The sequence below is a fragment of the Clarias gariepinus genome, chromosome 18 (assembly GCF_024256425.1).
Source record: "Clarias gariepinus isolate MV-2021 ecotype Netherlands chromosome 18, CGAR_prim_01v2, whole genome shotgun sequence".
Taxonomy (NCBI): Eukaryota; Metazoa; Chordata; class Actinopteri; order Siluriformes; family Clariidae; genus Clarias; species Clarias gariepinus.
Window position 1 is genome coordinate 14,525,988 of NC_071117.1, and position 18,307 is coordinate 14,544,294.

At 38.2% G+C, this 18,307-nt stretch overlaps 1 protein-coding gene across 3 annotated transcripts in view; it reads right to left on the reverse strand.

Moving 5' to 3' along the window:
• The window catches only part of grin2bb (glutamate receptor, ionotropic, N-methyl D-aspartate 2B, genome duplicate b), a 119,060-nt gene continuing 100,753 nt past the window's right edge, over positions 1–18,307 (reverse strand). For 2 of the 3 annotated variants that reach the window (XM_053477071.1, XM_053477070.1), the window contains exons 12-16: positions 17,702–17,931; positions 14,916–15,076; positions 13,162–13,349; positions 8,397–8,635; positions 1–6,381 (exon numbers count right to left, since the gene is read on the reverse strand). In XM_053477071.1, the coding sequence (XP_053333046.1) occupies positions 3,922–6,381; positions 8,397–8,635; positions 13,162–13,349; positions 14,916–15,076; positions 17,702–17,931 (3,278 nt within the window). In that variant the 3' untranslated portion in view covers positions 1–3,921. The remainder of the gene's footprint in view (positions 6,382–8,396; positions 8,636–13,161; positions 13,350–14,915; positions 15,077–17,701; positions 17,932–18,307) is intronic. The other variant, XM_053477072.1, reaches the window with a different exon arrangement.

The following is an 18,307-nucleotide window of genomic DNA, read 5'->3' on the forward strand; positions in this document are numbered from 1 at the left end:
TGGGATTTCTCCCTTTTATTTATTGTCAACACTGTTTTGTACAAAGAGACAGAAGAATATATCTTAGCACTTATATTTCACACATACTGTGTCTGTACTCTCAATAGCTTAAGTATTGTGAAATTTCCCGTTAAATTATTATTGTAATCTTAAACACAGGTAATCTCTCTCTATACAAAAATGGATTAAGAGAAACCATTTGGTCATATTTACACAATCTGTACATTTGTAATTCGTCATTAACATTTAAAATAAGTGTCGGAAAAACCAAGGAAAAAAGATAATTAGAAATATCAATTTATATGAAAGACAACAAAGGCATACGTTTTATCCTTTCAATTTGGGGTCTACCCTTGGTCATGTGATCGTGTTATACTGCTATGGTGGTTATAAAACCTTCCTAACAAAAGTGTATGGGAAATGATCCCATCCTAGTATCCATATGTCCATATATTAAAAATTATGGAAAAAAAGGGGACTTCTTTATTTACAGCAGAACTTCAACACATGTGCGCTGCGTCTCACACATACCCACACGCAGAGGTAATCAAGCATGAATTCAGGCACATGTATTCTACAAATACCTGTGACATACACTGGCAGAGGAGAGAAATAAGGAGCCAATGGGAAACAAGAACTGATAAGCCTACACTCTATAACAATGTTGCAGCCTCTTTGTGCAACAGCCAACCCCCAAGAATCCTATACATGAGTAAAAATTATAATAGAGTGCAAATATGAAATGTAGGCTACTATCTTTCACTCTCTCATGTGTACAATCCTGCCATTGTCTCTTGTAATCTCCACCTACATGCAGTGAACAGCTCCACTATCACAGAGCCTCCAGTGAATTGGTGCGAGTCCAAACTATAGGCTATGTTACAGGAAGAACTGCAGCTGTTTTGAGGAAGAGCAAAGGCGAACCGAGTTCCTTGCCAGCTCAATTTCGCACAAAAATAAGAAATTTTTAACAGCCAATTTACTGTTCCATAGCACTGCTAACCCCATAGCTTTTGAGTTAGCCTGCGTGACTTCCTTTCTGATAGACACTCTCTCTTCCACTGTCACCCACACACACAGATTTCCTCTGTCCAGTGCTACCAAAACCATCCCACAGAAAACATCTAGAGTGCCAGAAGAAGTGGCCACACTGCATAATTGTACACCAAACCTGCAAAATATCATTTAAGAAACAAACATTTGACGGAAGAAAAAAAGTATACCCTTAATAAGAAAAAAGACCACGTTCAAAATAAAAACACATTTTTCCAAGGGTTGAACATGCAAATATATATATATGTATATTTTGCAGTGATAGATTAATTCAATCACTTACATTAAAAAATAGCCCTATGAACACAAGAATGAAGATAAACTTGTTGTCGAGTTAGAACCCCACACATGAATCAAAAGTTCAAGCTGAGGATAATGCCTTCTGTCGAACACCAGACCATTATAAGTTTGAACTCTGTGTGACACTAACTGGTATAGGTTAAGCAAAAAAAAAAAAAGACACATTTTTTTTTTTTTAACAAAAAAGAAAAACACTAAACGTGGTCTTGGAATTATACAGAATCTAAAAGCTGGAATGTAAAATAGAAAGGAAGATGCATGCATGTCTCTCACAATGTACTCACAGTTTCACAAACTCTCACACACTTAGCAAAAAAATGAAGAAATGTGGCATTTAAAGTGGTGTTTTCTTCAAGTCCACAAAATAGATATTTACACAGCAATTATTAATATAAACATTGTGCTTGAATTGGAGATCCGTTTGGCTGAGAGTATGTTTATAAAATGTGAATAAAGAAGATGTATATTTCACACAGAAAAACAAACTTATTTAGAGCTATATAGGTATATGTAAAAGAAAAAAATAGACTTGAATTTCTGGGACCACCAGAAAAGGTTACATGTAGGCTGGTGGGATGTAAATATGACACGTCTATCGATTATACCACTAAATGGCCAGGTTTACTGGTTAATCTAGTTAAAACATTAACAAAGTGTAATTTTTGTCTAATTCATGTAATACTAGACAAAATACCTCAAGTGTGTATATATACGCAGTAATCCTGACTACTTATAGACTATTGCTGGTTGTCCAAGATTGATTGGGTTAATATACAATAATGATTAAGTCTAGAACATTTAAGTTGTTTAGTAAGTGCCATTCCAACACATTTGATTTAGAATAAAACTAAATTGAAGGGTGTTGTTTACAGATCAGCACTGTTTTAACTGTTGTTTAAGCTAAAGCAGAGCTAGCCAGGATGCTGTCTGTTAAAATATGTAGAGAGAGTAAAGACATAAGTAACATTTGTACTTGTGTTATTATAATTTTTATCTTTTTTTATGTTTTTGGCCAGGTTGAATTGTGCAAATATTCTAATTTTACTTCAAATTTTAGTAAGTGAAACACATCCTAAAGTTAAATCTTCCCGTATTCTTACTGTACACTGCTGAAAAAAGAATATTTACACTTATAAAATACAAGTGGCTGCCAAGGCAAAGCTTTTTGATAATATCCTGTAAAAGCCGTCTCATTCTTGGCCAAAAAGAACAAAAAGAAAGGGAAAATTTCACCTCCAGGCTAAGTGTGGAAAATAATTAATCGATTTATGTTCGCGTTTTCATTATTTCATAACTTAACCCTGCAGGTCAATAAAAAAAAAAAAAAGACATCCCATCTAATAATTTCACTAAATACTAAGTTATTTTCTATAGAACGAGTTTCACTGAGAGCTGTGCAAATTGAATTCAAAATGAATTTTGTAAAACAAAAATTCTGAATTTACATCCGTGCTACACAATAATACAATTTAAGATTGTGTTATGTCTCTGCACTAAATTGGACATTGCAATTCCTTTTCAGGTGTCTTTATCACCTGTAACGATCCAGAATCATGGATACTCATCCAATTACCAATCTGTGTGCAGTGACCAGAAAGTTGCCATGGCAACATGACCTGTATAATTAGAATTCTGGGACTCCTGCTAAGGCACGTAATGTGCTGTGTTCTAAACCAACGCTCTACTGACATTAATGCAACATTATAAAAATTGTAAAGCCATAAAAAGAGATCATAATAATTGTCCTTCAGCACAATATCTCGAGTACAACTGAAGTACTTTGCAAATCATGCCTTTTACATATAATATTACAGCACTCAATAAATGAAATAAACATGAATAATTAATAGTAAATAAAGCTGAAAGGAAAACATTTTTTTTTCCAGCTTGGCATTGTCCCTGGCGGTCCTGGAGTTCCAGATCAGGGCAAAATGGCATGGTGATGTAAGACAATGCAAGCTCTGTTGACAAATAGGATCAAATGACAACCCATGATGAAATAAGAATTCTCTGCAAAGTAGTATGCTAACACAGAATTGTAAGCAGAGTAAAAAGATATTACAGCATATAACATACAGAAATCAATCCCAAACTGAACATCATAAACATTGTAATCTAATAATATTATTGTTAACATCATCAATACAATTATTGTAAGGTGTACCCTGTTGTTTCTAGACAATAACTGATTTCTCTTCACGATTGTACCAGGTCTCTGTACCTAAGCTTAATCGGACATTGTGTTTTGGTATAAGGAGCAGAAAAATAAAACGGATAATTAAAAAGAAGAGAGGATAAAATAGAGGGATATACTGAGGTTGTCACTCTCTGGTCTGAGCTTTTGTCTGGTAAACAGGTCCCCTCTCTCTATTTACAGTGCTCCAACAGTGCTACGTCCACCTGGATCAAACATAGATCAGTTTCTCTTGTTTGCTTTCTTGGTTCTAAAAGTGAAGTTACAAAGTAGACATGATCTGTTGGTCATTACTTTAGTCTGCTGCCTCCTTGTTTTTCAATTTCCATTCGTCTTCTTTCTTTCTGCCTCTGTCTCTTAACCGCACATAAACATCAGACATCAGACTCAATGCTGGAGAGCTTCTCGTATACATGTCCATTACTTGAGCCATTGAAAGGTCTCTGCGCTTGTCCCATCCCTAACCCGTCCCTTGCTGACAGCAGCTTGTTGTTGCCTGCTGCCCCTCCATGGTGGTTGCTGAGGGGCCCACTGAGGCATAGCTCCTTGGGAAAACGGGGTCCCACGTTGGACAAAACCCCAGCAGAAGCAGAGGCTGGCAAATAAGAAGTCACCCCCATGGAGCCGCGGAAGTCTGCCCGGTTGTTGTTGAGGAGCTGTTGCTGCTGTTGTGGCTGCTGCTGCTGTGGCTGTGCCTGTTGCTTTTTGATGTAGTACGATTTGGCGCCATGTAATAGGCACTGGTCATCGCCGAAGGTTGGGATGAATGGGTTCTGGTTCACCTTATCTGGGTAGAGAGATTTAGACAAGGAGTAAGTCCCAACCCCTCGGGTACCTCCCATACCTCCTCCCATCATGCCTCTATCCCTGTCCCTAGTGTCTCTTTCGCCTACCGAGCGACGGTGCAAACCTCCCTCACCCCCACGAAACAAGCTAAACGATGAGCCACCTCCCTTGCCCCGGTCCCCACCACTAAAAAACGACTCCCGTTCCTCTCCCATATACCGCTCAAACATCTGGGCATATGGGCTTGCACCTTCCATGTAGCGATCTTTGTCTTTCAGGCTCACACTCCGGGGTTGAGGAAGCATAGATGCTCCTCCAAACCCTCCAGAGCCTCCCATCCTACCCGCCCCTTCTTTCTGCAGGTCTACGAATGTGTCATAGGAATGCTGCCTACGCAACACCCTGCCCCCTGGGCCAAACTTGCGCCTCTGCACCTGGGTTTGGGCCCCGCCACCTCCAACGCCTCCCTTTCCACCTTCTGGGGCGAACTTGCCCCCTATCTGATCCAGGAGGAGGTGGTTGTCCTCACTGATGTCATACAAGTTGCCTGGCTTCTTGCATGAATCACATCGCTTGCAAGTGGCTGAGCTTGGCCTACTGGAGGTTTGTCCACTACCCCCACCTCCTCCACTTGATCCCACTACACCCCCTCCTCCCCCATGCATGCAAACAGGCTTGCTGCCTCCACTATGGCAATTACGGCATTCCCAATCCCCTCCTGCCAAACCTCCCACCCCTCCAATGTTCTTTTCCCAGCATGCATGGCCCTGCTGCCCAGGAGATCCTCCCACTCCACCCTTACACTCTGTCTTCTTGGATTTACCTTTCAAGAAATCGTCCACAGGAACCAAACTAGTGCACGCTCCCCCGCCACCACCACTGCTGACTATGCCGCCACATCCGCCCCCACCCAGACCCCCTCCGCCACCCATTCCTGGAGCATCACTCAAATCCAAGTGCTCCCACTGGGATGCCCCTTCCTTGGATCGGAACTGGTCAATGTAGAAGTCCCTCAGATTATCTTTGTCATGGAACATGTACGTAGAGTTGGCCCCTCTTAGACTCTTGCGTTCCACAGGTGGGGTAGCTGAACGGTGCCCTTGTGTAACAGGATGATGGTGGTGGTGGTGGTGGATGGTGTGGTGGGTGCGCCTTCGGAAACCCAGCTCAATTTCATCTTGCTCCCGGCGTGACTTGGCAGAAGCTGGCCTTTTTTTCAGGCTGTCCCTGTACTGCTTGCGTCGTTTAGCATTGCCCTCAAGGTTTCCATAGGTTACGGTGTGAGTGGAAATATCTGACACATCTGAACGGATATTTCCGTCGTCCCCTCCTGAACCCGCCCCCCCTCCCCCACAGTACCTCTCATGTCCTGCGATAAACCCTGAACTGGACGCCCCTCCCTTGAAGGAAAACTTCCCATATATATCAGGCAGGCCAGACTTGAAGCTCGACTGGGTGGGGTGGCCTGCAATCAGGTCAAACTTTTCCCTGTTCCTGTGTGTCAGTGACTGGCGGGGCTGGGTTGTGAAAATAGGTGCTACCCCTCCCCCTAGACTGTCACAATCGTACATCCCTCCCTCCAATGAGCTGGCACTGCCTAAGCTACGAGGTCGGTTAGGCAAGGGACCCGACATACCCAAAGCCAGTCCGGATCCCGTGCCCCCATGGTGGTGCAGGTAATGATCCTGGTACAGGTTACTGTCCTTCAGGTGCATGTTCCCAAAAGTCCTCTCCACATCACTCACATAGTCGCTGAACATATTATCTTCTGGCAGATATGGAGGTGGAGGCTTGCAGTCACTGTGGCCTGCCAGACTGCGTCGATGCTCACTGATGTCATAGACAGCTGACTCACGATGGCCATAGTCCAGGGCACTGTGGGGAGAGCCATTGACCCCAGGCACAGAGGTCATATTTTTGGCTGTACGCAGCAATCGAAGGATGTTAGAGTGGGTGTTGTTCATGTTCATGTTCATGGTGGCTGACGGAGAGTTGAGGCCCGATTTGTTCTCCTCAATCTGGACACCATGGATGCAGCTGTAGATCCCCTGATGAAAAAATTAAAGAAAAGTAAGGTTATGAAACAGGGGAAAGAGAAAAGAAAGACATAAAAAATAAGAATTAATTTGCTGCGATTATGGTGAATAGTAAAATATTATGTTAAAGTTTAATCAATGCTCTTGCTATATCCATTGAAGAATACAACATATTGGGCCTCACAACAATCCATACTGAAGGATGGTATAGTGAATGGTAGGTTCATTAAAGCTCCATACATCAGACCCCAGCCCTGCACTGTCAAATGAAGGAGGGGTTACCATGAAAGACAGGTTGAAAGAGATAAAGTAGGTGGTAAACGTGTGATTGATGGTGTTTTTGCTGTGAGACTGGTTTTCACCAACAATCAATAATGCCAATCAATGTGATTAAAAATTCAGCTAACATCACTAGATCTTTTTAGCTCTTCTTCTTAGTATTAGAGAAACAACAGGAAAACGAATTCTACAAAAATATCTGAACTTCTTCAGCTTAATCCAATGTATTGCTTTTTTAAGCACTCATCTAAAATTGAAATTCCATTTAAATGATAGAATACTGTCCATCAATTTTCTTTGTTAGTTCTTTAGTGCTATTCAAAAAGGAACTCCTTAGATTTATAAAATAAAAAAAACACCAAGGACAAAATAACAATTATGTAATACACAAAAATAATCTTAAATATTCACATGTCCTGTACAGTAAGAGACTTTGTGTATACATGGTGATAAACTGTTTCTTCTCTGACCCTTAGTAACATTTTCTGGCTCACCATTGTTCTTGTGCACATCGTCTGTTAGGCATATTTTCACTAAATCCTGTCCCTTTTGGACATTCTTGTCAGCTTGGCTATTTTCTTCCATTTATCTTCTGACCCCTTCATCTGATTGGTCTTCTACGGACATATTTTCCATGTCTCTGATATGATGTTTCTCTTTTCTTTTCTCCCTAGAGGGGTCTACCTATTCTTTTATTTTATCACTTGTTACTCCACACATACACTTTGTCTCTTCAACCTTTGCTTTTCTTATCCTGAAGCCACTCTTAAAGCGTCTTCCATGCACTGCTCCTGTATCCTTTAATATTTGAACATTTGATTATACACTTCTACCTCAAGAAATGCTTTTAGCACTCAAAAGAAAGGTTGTCATAGAATATATAAGTCCCGCTTGTGCAGAGAGATGATTCTTTTTTATAGTTTTGGGGACATCTGTACTTATTTTTAAATTTATGATTTTTGTTTTTTAATAATTTCAGATTAACCAGGTTTTTTAGAGATGCTTTGCCAATTATCTTCTCGGTTGGGTTAAGGACGACTATATGGCTAGACTACTCTATTACAGACAGCATTCCTTCCTTTCCTATATCATGTGTGCACCTTTGAGTTCGCTCGGGGTTGGTAAAAATCATGGCTCACTGAATGGGTAGCACTTTGATGGTAGCCATTTCTGTTGCTAAACCCATTAGGCAAAGATTACCTTATCATTCAAACCCACATACAGTACAGTACAGTATAGGCAGGAAAAAATTAAACCTACTGTACAGTATGAAAGTTTTTTTTTAATTGTTGTTTATCCCACTGGGGGAGCCCCATAAGAATGTTTATAATGTAAACTAAAATGACTGTCCGAGTTGTTTTCAACTAGATCACATTTAGAAATTACAGAACATGACATTCTTACTGTATATGGTTATTTAGTTGGTACCATATTTGCTGTTGCTAAACTTATCTATCTAGTGGGATTCCTAAAGGCTTTATGTAAAACAGAGGGTTTCTATTTCAGTGAGGATTGTAACTAGTTCCATTTAGTTCGGTTAGTTATCCACATAAGAATCCTTTTTATATAACTGTAGATTATTATAAAAATTTCAGCTGTGAGTATTTCATGGTTTGTAGCACATCTAGGGTTAATTCATTCTCAGCCTAGTCTTTTAGACAGTAACCTCAGCGGCTTTCAAACACAACTGTACTACAACAGTTCCCATTGTATCTTTTGTAACGGAAAAAGCAGAGGGACCTGCTCACCCTGCTAATAGAAAAGGTGATACCGGGCTTGCCCGAACACACGCCCATGAAGCAGAAGCGTAGCTGCCAGTAGAACAGATGCTCAGCTATGAAGGTGATGAGTGACAGCGCCATGGCAGCCCCCAGCATGTAGAAGACGCCGGCCATGTTGTCGACATCCAGCTGGCTGCTCATCACCTCGTTCTTCTCGTTGTGACAAATCCCAGTTAACCACAGTGCCTCCAGCTCCTCCATCTCACCTGTTAAGAAAAAAGGAGAGAGAAAGAGAGAGAGAGAAAGAAAGAAAGAGAGAGAGAGAGGTAGAAATTGTAGAATGGAAGTGGGGAAGGCAAAAGAAAGGTAAAGAATTGGGTGGATTATAATAAAATGAAGAGAGAATAAGGATTTTGAAACGGGGACAGGTGAAGTAGGGGTGGGTTATGGGGGGAATGTGATAATGTTGTGACCATGACAGTAGGTTATGGGATTTATTTTGGGTAAAGGACAAAGAGAGGTTGAGAGAGTGGGCAGAGAGAAATAAAGATGAGTAAGTGTATGATGTCTTTGCCTTAAGTTAAAGTGTCTCTACTGTTGTAATCCAAGTTGAAGTATGAGTGCCCGTGTGTGCCGTGTGTGTGTGTGTGTGTGTGTATCTAAGACACATTCTACGTGTGTCTGAATATAACATGGGAGCGTACGAATGCTTTTAAGCTTTTACTTAAATGTGCATTAATGTTTTTTTTTCCCTCCACTGTGTTCATCAATAATGTGCTCTTTGAGTTCTTTTTCACGGTTTTGCGTTAATGATGGCTTCTTTGTATTTAGAACTTTATTTGTTTTAAAGTTGTCTGATGTAGAGTGTCGTAAACAAATTAAAGCCCCTGAGACACACAACATTTGTCATGTTGAATTACTCCGGATGTTTTCCCAGCAGAGCGCTTCCTCATTAATGATTGATTATAAGTGTCACTTGTGATTTAGCTTCTGGATCTAAGGGGTGACCTTAGGGCCTTGGCAGTCATCAAAGCAGGGACAGGATCTTGCCCCATAAATATGATATCAATAAATGTAGTAAATTATGTCACAATAGACACTGGCCGATTTGAGATATCATAGGTTTTGGCATATACAGTAATGTTTCAATTTAAAATAAAAGTAATTATAAACTGACTGAAAGAAACTAATTTTAAAATAAATGTACTGTATATTGAAAATATTTTAAACGATAAAATAAATATTCATTAATACGTAATTATTAAAAGACATCAGGACTACTAGCAAACATAAATACATACTCAGATTGAAAACATACTGTGTTTTAATGTACATGTATACTGTACATAGATGCAAAATAAACAGGAGGTACATTTTTCAGTCTGTCTGTTTGTCAAATCTTGTCGGAAATACAACCAAATGTGAAATGTGTACGTGAAAAATATTGTAGACAGGTCCATGAAGAGATATATTGATTGTAAATAGTTATATAAACAGTCTTATTCAAATTTGCGATAAAGGAATGGTTGGAGCCAAAGGTATATAAAAAGAAAAATACATACAGTATGGATATTTAAAGCACTGAATAGCTAAAGAAATGAAATGTTACATATCACATTAATGCATTCAAGTATCATGATATAATACTTTAGTCACATGGCCAACACCCTTTAATCATATTCCATATGTTTTATTCTTAAAGAGACTAAAGGGTGGTGTTCTACTGCACATCCTAAGTAAAAAGAACTGACCAAAACAAGAATGAAAGGATCTTGGTTAACTACTGATAATGGTAATGTTCATCATTTTCTAACCCTTGTGGATTAGTCTGACTGGCGGTTTGATTAACCAGCTTATATTGACTGCAATAAACACCCAAAACAAACAGTGCATCCAGTCCCAAAATAAGTTTCCATAGTTCTCATTGGTACAAAAGCCTATAATGTAAAAAAAAAAAAAAGGGAAAATGCATGACTCAAGCGCTCTGTCCAGGGGTGTTTGAAAAGGTTGAAGGTTTAAGCCCTAGCACTGCCGACCTGCTTTTAATCTCATCGGGCTCTTACAGTAAGTCCCTTAACCCTATCTGTTCCATGGATGCTGTATGTTGGCTGACCCTTCGCTTTGAACCTTACTTCCTCTAAAGTCAGGATATGCAAGGAAAGGAATTTCACTATGCTGTAATGTACAGTATATGTGAAAATTGAAGGCTTTATCTTAAAATATATAAATACACACAAAAAACAAATACCCAATCCAGGTTTTGATGGAAGGGTGGGAGTCAAGAGCTTCGAAAGAGTCTGACCTCTGATGTCATGCCGAAAGAAAAAAAAAGTTTACACTGATGTGTGCAAAAGACATTTTGACATACAGAGACAGCTCAAATTTTTAACAGTGACCTACTTAAAGAGAGTAAGAGAAAAGAGCTGATAGGAGTTATAGGCTGAAGGAACTATGAGACATTTCTTTCTGTCAGTGTATTGGACTTGTCTGAGTAAAGGAGAACCATGCTTCCATTAGAGCACTGTAGTCAGTTCCCTTGAGACAGAAATGAGCGTGTATGAAAGTCAGAGGAAGCTGAAGAGAAAGAAAGAGAGCACAAACAGGTTATCTGTGCATTACCAGCACGTCATACGCACATTCAGTACCATCACACTCACTTGCATCCAAGCAAGCCATGACGTCAGTCCTAGCACTTACATAATATTGCATAATGCCTAGCAGTAACAAAATGACATGTAACACATCTGAGTACACCTAAAGCAGACCTGGTCCCCAAACAGGCAGCTGTTGGGCTACCTAGCTAACACATGTCAATACCTCTATTTGTCTTTATGGATGCATGAGCAAGCAATCACTCAAAGCAAGTCCTGGAACTAGGCCAGGAATAATGTAAGCTAAATAGAGAATACTTTGTTTGGCTCAATCCACACTTGCCAGTACGTTTATGTTGTCTGATATGGAAATCTATTCACAAAATCATTTTGTGCTCAAAATGGAACACAACCAAAGTCTGTGTGGCTTTGATTGTGTACAGGATGAGAACGTCGTTAGTGAAAGCTCATTAAATGAATATAAAAGGAGGAAGTAGGAATGGCATGGTATTTCAAACATCCAAAGCTCTTAGACACTTTAGAAAATTGTTTCTGTTGCTGCCTGTACATGCCTTTGATGTATTTCTCACATACACAAATTTGAGCTCCAAGCTAAGATTTAAGTACTAAGTCAGTTCTACTTTATATTTACACCTGATAAATAGGAATTTGTAAACAAGAGTATTGTAGATACCACATGATTTGAAATTAATATATAAAAGAATAAATATAAAATGCAACAAGGAGGACTCTGGAAAGAGAAGATAAGGCAGAGAGAATTGTAGAGAATGAAAATTTTATACACAGAAAATGGAGATTATACATATAAAGCTTGGCTTAGAATTACAGAGAAATACCTTTAAAAAAAAAAAAAAAAAGGAACAAGGAAATGCTTAAATAAGGAGGCAGGAAATGAAGACCAGGTGGCATCAATTGAAATTAACAGCAGAAATAATTAAATATGGTAAGCAAAGAGGGTCAAAAATGTTTGAAAGTGAAAATCCTTTGTGTAGAATAACTGAACAACTGAAGACTACCATTAAATTAGGGAAAAACTTAGGGGGAAAATTCCCCCCAAAAAGGCATAAACCCCAAAATCTTTTACCACATTTTTATTTATTTATTTATTTAATTAATTAATTCATTTAAATATATCTGAATGTAAAGTATGTTAATCATATTCTGTCATTTTAATAAGTTTCTAATGCAAATTACTGCAATAAACCTTGGTTCCGACTGTATGTAATATTACATGCAAAACTTACTCTTTTTACAGCATAAGTCTTATGCAATTAATTGCAATAAAAAATTAAATCGCAATTTAGATTTGTGCAATTATTTAATCGCAAAAGGCTGAAATTTATTACTGGTTACATTCTCGTCACAAAATGTGTCAAAATAATCATAATGCCCTATTTAATACAAAATACATTTTTACTCAACAGGACTTCTACTATTTCTGGGAAATAAACGTTAAATGGAGAATCATTCTCTCTCTCTCTCAGTGTACGTGTGTGTGTGTGTGTGTGTGTGTGTGTGTGTGTGTGTGAAATCTATAATTTAAATCCAGTGAAAAAGTGGTTAACTTGGCTAAGTTGTCCTCGCGGCTAACAGGAAATAGTTTATCAGTTGTTTGACTACAGAACTTGGTGTGGAACGGTTTATAAGTCCACCTTACCTTGTCAGCTAACCAACATGTGGTATGTCAGCTGACCAACATACCACAATCAGGAAATCTATTCTTTTTAGGGAGATAAAACAACAAATTTTAATTGACTGGATCTTTGAGGAAAGAACTGGAAATGGCTTGATGGCTAAAAGACACAGATCTGGTCCTTAATGCTATCTTTTAGCATACAAAGAGAAACATTAGCCATCTGAATTATTAGCATAGTCCATATTTACATAAAAATCAACCCAATCCAGTCCAAGTCCTTGTAATTTCATATCTTAGAATGAATATGATACCTGCCTTTGGAGGGTTTGTTCTTCATGCTTTATACTACTGTACCTGAATAAATAAATTAAAAGCTTTTGGATAAAGTTATATTTAGGCTTACAGTTTTTTTTTGTGTATAAAATTAACATACACTTCAGTTATTACTAGTTATGTTGTATTCATGTACAGTAGCCAGGTTTTACTGCATAATTTTAGCTGCATTGCTCAAGTGAGAAATAAAATATGAAATAGCATTTCTCACCATCTCCAAACAACTGCAGAATGGCAAGGTCCACAGGTCTCTTCCAACCAGCATCTTTCTGGATAGCAATGCCGTAGCCTGTGGTAGCAAAAATATAACCACTCCCGATAGTCACAAGCTTGCAGCCCTCATCTCTGCCTGCCATGTAGTTCAGCACAGCAGCGTCATAGATAAATGCATCCAGTTTTCTGCCAAGAACAAAAGAAGAAAATATAATCTATGTGGGCATCGATTGAAGTGTGTTTTTTCTAGACTGTGACTAATCCATGCTAACCTTTTAGAATGTATTTTCCTGCTCAATTTAGTAAATGACAAACTAAAAAGTCCATGTACTGCACTACTAATCAAAGGGCTTCTTGCTGAGCCTATGAATGGCACTGTTGCAGCTGGTGAGACTGTTGGTTCTAAGCATGATGAGTCCAAGTCCAAGCCCCAGCATGATAATTGACATCAAAAGAAATTTCTTTTGAGATATTTTTTTAAATCTTGTATTTCTTAAAAAAAATTTAAACCTGACATAAATGTTATGAATAGTGCAATTCTTACTCACTCATTTTTCTATACCGTTTGGGCTTTGCAATGTGTTTATTCAGTACAGGTTCGCAGGAGGCATGTAAGTAGCCTATTCCAGGGAACTTGGGCACACAGATACACAAACACTCACACACTATGGGAAATTTGGAAATGCCAGTTAGCTTAGTTTGCATGTCTTTGGACTGCGTAAGGAAACTGCAGTACCCAAAGGAAACTCACCAAACACAGAAAAAACACATGCAAACTCCACGCACACAGACCCGAAAGCAGGGAATAGATCCCTCGGCCCTGGAGGTGCAAGGCCACAGAACTAACCACTATATTCTTTCCATATTTTATTACTCAGGTGGATTAATTTTCTATAATTTTCCGAGAAGACACATTTATTTAGCATTTTTAGAAGAGAAGCAGTTTTTAGAGGAGTCAAAGGTGGAGCTGTAACTTTAATTCTTCCACCTCTGGAAAGTTTTAGGGACAGAGGGCTTTGCAATGTGTTATGGTGGGCATGTTGTTAGAAAAAGATTTATCAACTTTGGATTGGTAATAGTAACAGTGTTTTAATCAAGTACCACACCAATCCATTAATTTTTTTTTCTTTAACACCTTTTAATATGGATTTCATATTAAAATAAAGTTGGTATTGCTTTTCATTATGTTTTAATGAAGAAATGAGTTTCTCTGTATAGTGTTCTTGGTCCTGTATAGTGTTCTTGGTTCAGCCTCATTTTTTCTTCCCTTTTTTTATTCTCCCCTTTGTATCTTGAGAAAAACATATATTCAATTTGGAAATGATCTGTTGCCCCTTATCAGTGCACACTCCACGTACAGTAAATCACGTCATATACCTTTTCTCTTTGTTGTAGTACAGACATGCAGTAATACTTTTAACAGTGTGGACATCCTAGTTTGGTACCATAATACAGAATATTTTCTGTTTTTTTGCTCTGGACGGAAATGTAATTCTTACGTATGTATTATGTATTTTTTTATGTATTAAATTTGAAATCCACACTGTAAGTTTAAACATACAAATGTTACATGTGTGGTTTAGGCGTGCCTAAACAAACAATTTCAGACTTCTACAGTTAGTTGCTATTAGCAGCTATGTGTCCACTAAACACCCACTCACACACATTCACATTCTATCTGTCTTCCTCTCTCCTTCTCTCTGTCCCCTAACACACTTTGGTTGCTTTTTTTAACCTCTTTCTCTCTTTTACCCTGTTTTCAGGCTCTGGAGGGCCTCGTTTACATTCTTCTGGTGGAAGCTGGTCATGTAGCTGTGCATCTCTTTGTAGTTGTTCCTAATGTTCCTCTCTGTGCTGCCATTGGGAACAGTGCCAAAACGGAACGGTGGAGAAAAGTCATTTGGTCGTTGAAACTGTAGTACAAGAAGGAAAAGAAAGAGAGAGAGAGAGAGAGAGAGAGAGGGAGAGAGAGAAAAGAAGAAGGTCAGGGTGAATACAGTAGTTAAACCTGAATTCATCCAGAAATGCTAGGTACACCATGTAATAAATTTTCAACAGTTAGGTGGAAAATAATTTTTAACACTGCCATAACTCTTTTACACATATTGCACATCTTGGCCACTTCAAATCATAAAAGACAAATGAGGTCTTTTTCCTTTTTTCATTTGATCAAATGTAGGATATGTGATGCTGTTAAAGAAAAAAAAAAATACAGCATCCTAAAATGTTATTTAACAAAAAATATAGCACAGCCTAAAAATGTATTCAAAATATGAAAAAAATAACACATAAATTATTGAGTGGCTACCGCAGATTCTCCTTGTCAGTTCTCCCTGCCTGTTTTAGCAGCTGTAACCTAGTTCACATTAGCCTAATAACTTCTCATTTATAAAGGCCAAGTGCAAAGCTACAAGAACATACTACAAGTATGAAGGGTGCAGAAACAGCAATTAACACCAATGATTACTCGTGTATGTCAAAGACATGGACCAGGTACATGTACAGGCACTTTACCTGAACTTGTAATGACAAACATGTAGTACTGTATACTGTACATACACAATGCATACTACCTTCAATTGACCAAACAAATATTTTTTACATTTTAAACAATGTCACTTTGACAGCCAAAATGTTGTCTTCTGGCAAGTGAACTTGTGCGTAGACACAGTTTTGTTTTCTTTGAATAAGAATAAACTTTATTGGGAAACAAGCCTAAATAATAAAATATACATAAGGCAGTCTAGACAGTAGACTATTCTGTTTATTACATTTTGCTCATGAAATGAAAAAGTATGGTTAGGGGTGTGCATTCAGAGTTTAGTTACATGCATGTAGGAGTTGCACACGTCATTATTTAAATCTTGGATGGAAAAACAGACTCCTCTGACAACTCCATGGGAATAGTGCACATGAAGCAGAGTTAGCTGAAAACGGACGTTAGTTTAAGTATCATGCAACCTCATTATATATTTTTTTATGCAAAAAAAGAAAAAAAACATTGCCGTATTATTATTAGTTCAGCTATTTAAAACATCATGCACACATTGCAATGTCCTGACCTTGATTTAGTACCTCAAGGCTGCTTAAGTTAACACAAAAGAATTAATCAGTATAGGATATGCTTGATCAAGTACTATTTTATAAGCTTCCAGATACTGAGTCTGGAAGCCATGTTGTTTAAATTAAACCAAATTTGCATATTTTTTAAGTCATTATACCTATGGCGATTCTTATACAGTAAACATTTACACAATCGTACAACTTAAACTGCAACACACTTATTCTCACACATTATGGACAATTTGGAAAGGCTATATGTAATATCTATGTTTTTAAACGGTGAGAGAAAACCGGACTACCTAGAGGAAACATACCAAGCACTAGGAGAATAAGCACAAAAAAACTCCACACACACACAGGCCCGATGCAGGACTCAAACTCGATCCTTGAGGTTATTCATACAGCATATCTTCATTTTTTTTTTTTGCTACATTGAAACACTACAGTTAACAACAATAAGATTTTTTTTTTTTCAGTTAGCATATTCAGTCAGGAATTAAATTGAAGTTCTGGTGTTTAAATCTTGCAACATCAGAGGTATGACCTACTGTATATGCAGGTGATTTGCAAAATCCTAATAAAAAGAACAAAAATGTATTCAGCATAAAGAAAACTAGATACAATGAACTTTCTCTGCATAAATATTGAATTAGTGTTCTGACTTAAGGTACCCACTCCGACTACAGCCCTGCATATTGGCAAAGCTAGAGAAGAAACACACAATGAATATGTTGTCTTTAAATTAATTTTACTGGCACTATCCTCGTCTATACTGCTTTATCCTGTATACAAAGCACGGGGCGGGATACACCCTGGTGGAAATGCATCACAGGGCACACACATACAAACTATGCGAATCCTCTGCATGGCTTTGGACTGCGCGAGGAAACCCACCAACCACATGGAGAACATGCAAACTCCATGTGCAAAGACCCCAAGGCGGAAATGGAACCTACGGTAGACCGTGGCAGTGCGAGGTGACTGTGCTATCAACTAAGTCACTGTGCCACTCCTACCTTAGTGTGTCAGTAGAAAAGAACATATTTTGGAAGTCCATAAATTCCTAGCCTCCCAAAAGATTTTTTTTTTTGAGAAGAAAGAAAATTCTACAAGATGATGTAAAGAAAAAACCTCTTAATTCCTCATAAATCTAAATGTCAGTGTACCTGTGTTAATTGATGCAGGTTTGAAAGGAAAATACTGACTTGATTTCATTTTTAATGTTTATTGGTATTCATAAGAATTGATTTCATGTAGAGAACCTTTTCATTTTTTATGGCTAGCCTTGTTCAATGTGTCAAAGTATAAACTGAAGCTAGCACTACAGAAATTGGGCTGTAAATAATATATGCAGTGTTATTCTAGCTTTATTGAACTGTGAAGGCCATTGCTTAAAGGTCACTTCTATAGTACTGACAGAAAAGCCCTTGGCCATATCCTTAGTAATCTGGGTTTTATTGGTGAATCCTCCGTACCTTCTTATCGCTGAGTCCAGACACCTGGTCAACGTACTCCTCTTGGATCATGAAAGCAGCCAGGTTGGCAGTGTAACTGGCTAGGAAGATGACAGCGAAGAAGGCCCAAACTGATACCATTATCTTACTAGTGGTGCCTTTGGGGTTTTGTACAGGCACAGAGTTGTTGAAGACTAGACCCCAGAGCAGCCAAATGGCCTTTCCGATTGTAAACGAGGGACCACCTGGCTCTGAAGACAGAGAAAATGAAAAAGAGTGAGTATCGAAGAAAAAAAAAGAAAGAAACAATATATATGTACATGTGAAAAAGCCCAAAGAGAGATATGAAAGATGGTAAGCAAAAATGCAGAGATTAAGGGGAATAACAAAAAGGGTAAAAAAAAAAAAAAAAGAGAGAAAAGCTGTTTAAAAAGTAGACGGATGCAAGCATAAGCATATTCAGAAGGAGCTGAAACAGTAATTGGAGGTGAAAAAGGCATAATGCTTTCAAATGGCTAGACACAGAGACACAGAGGAACTCTACAGTGTGTTATAGTTATAGAAAATTAGAATAGCTTTTAAGCTCCAGCGCAGTACAACAGGCTTATGTAATATGGACATGTCATT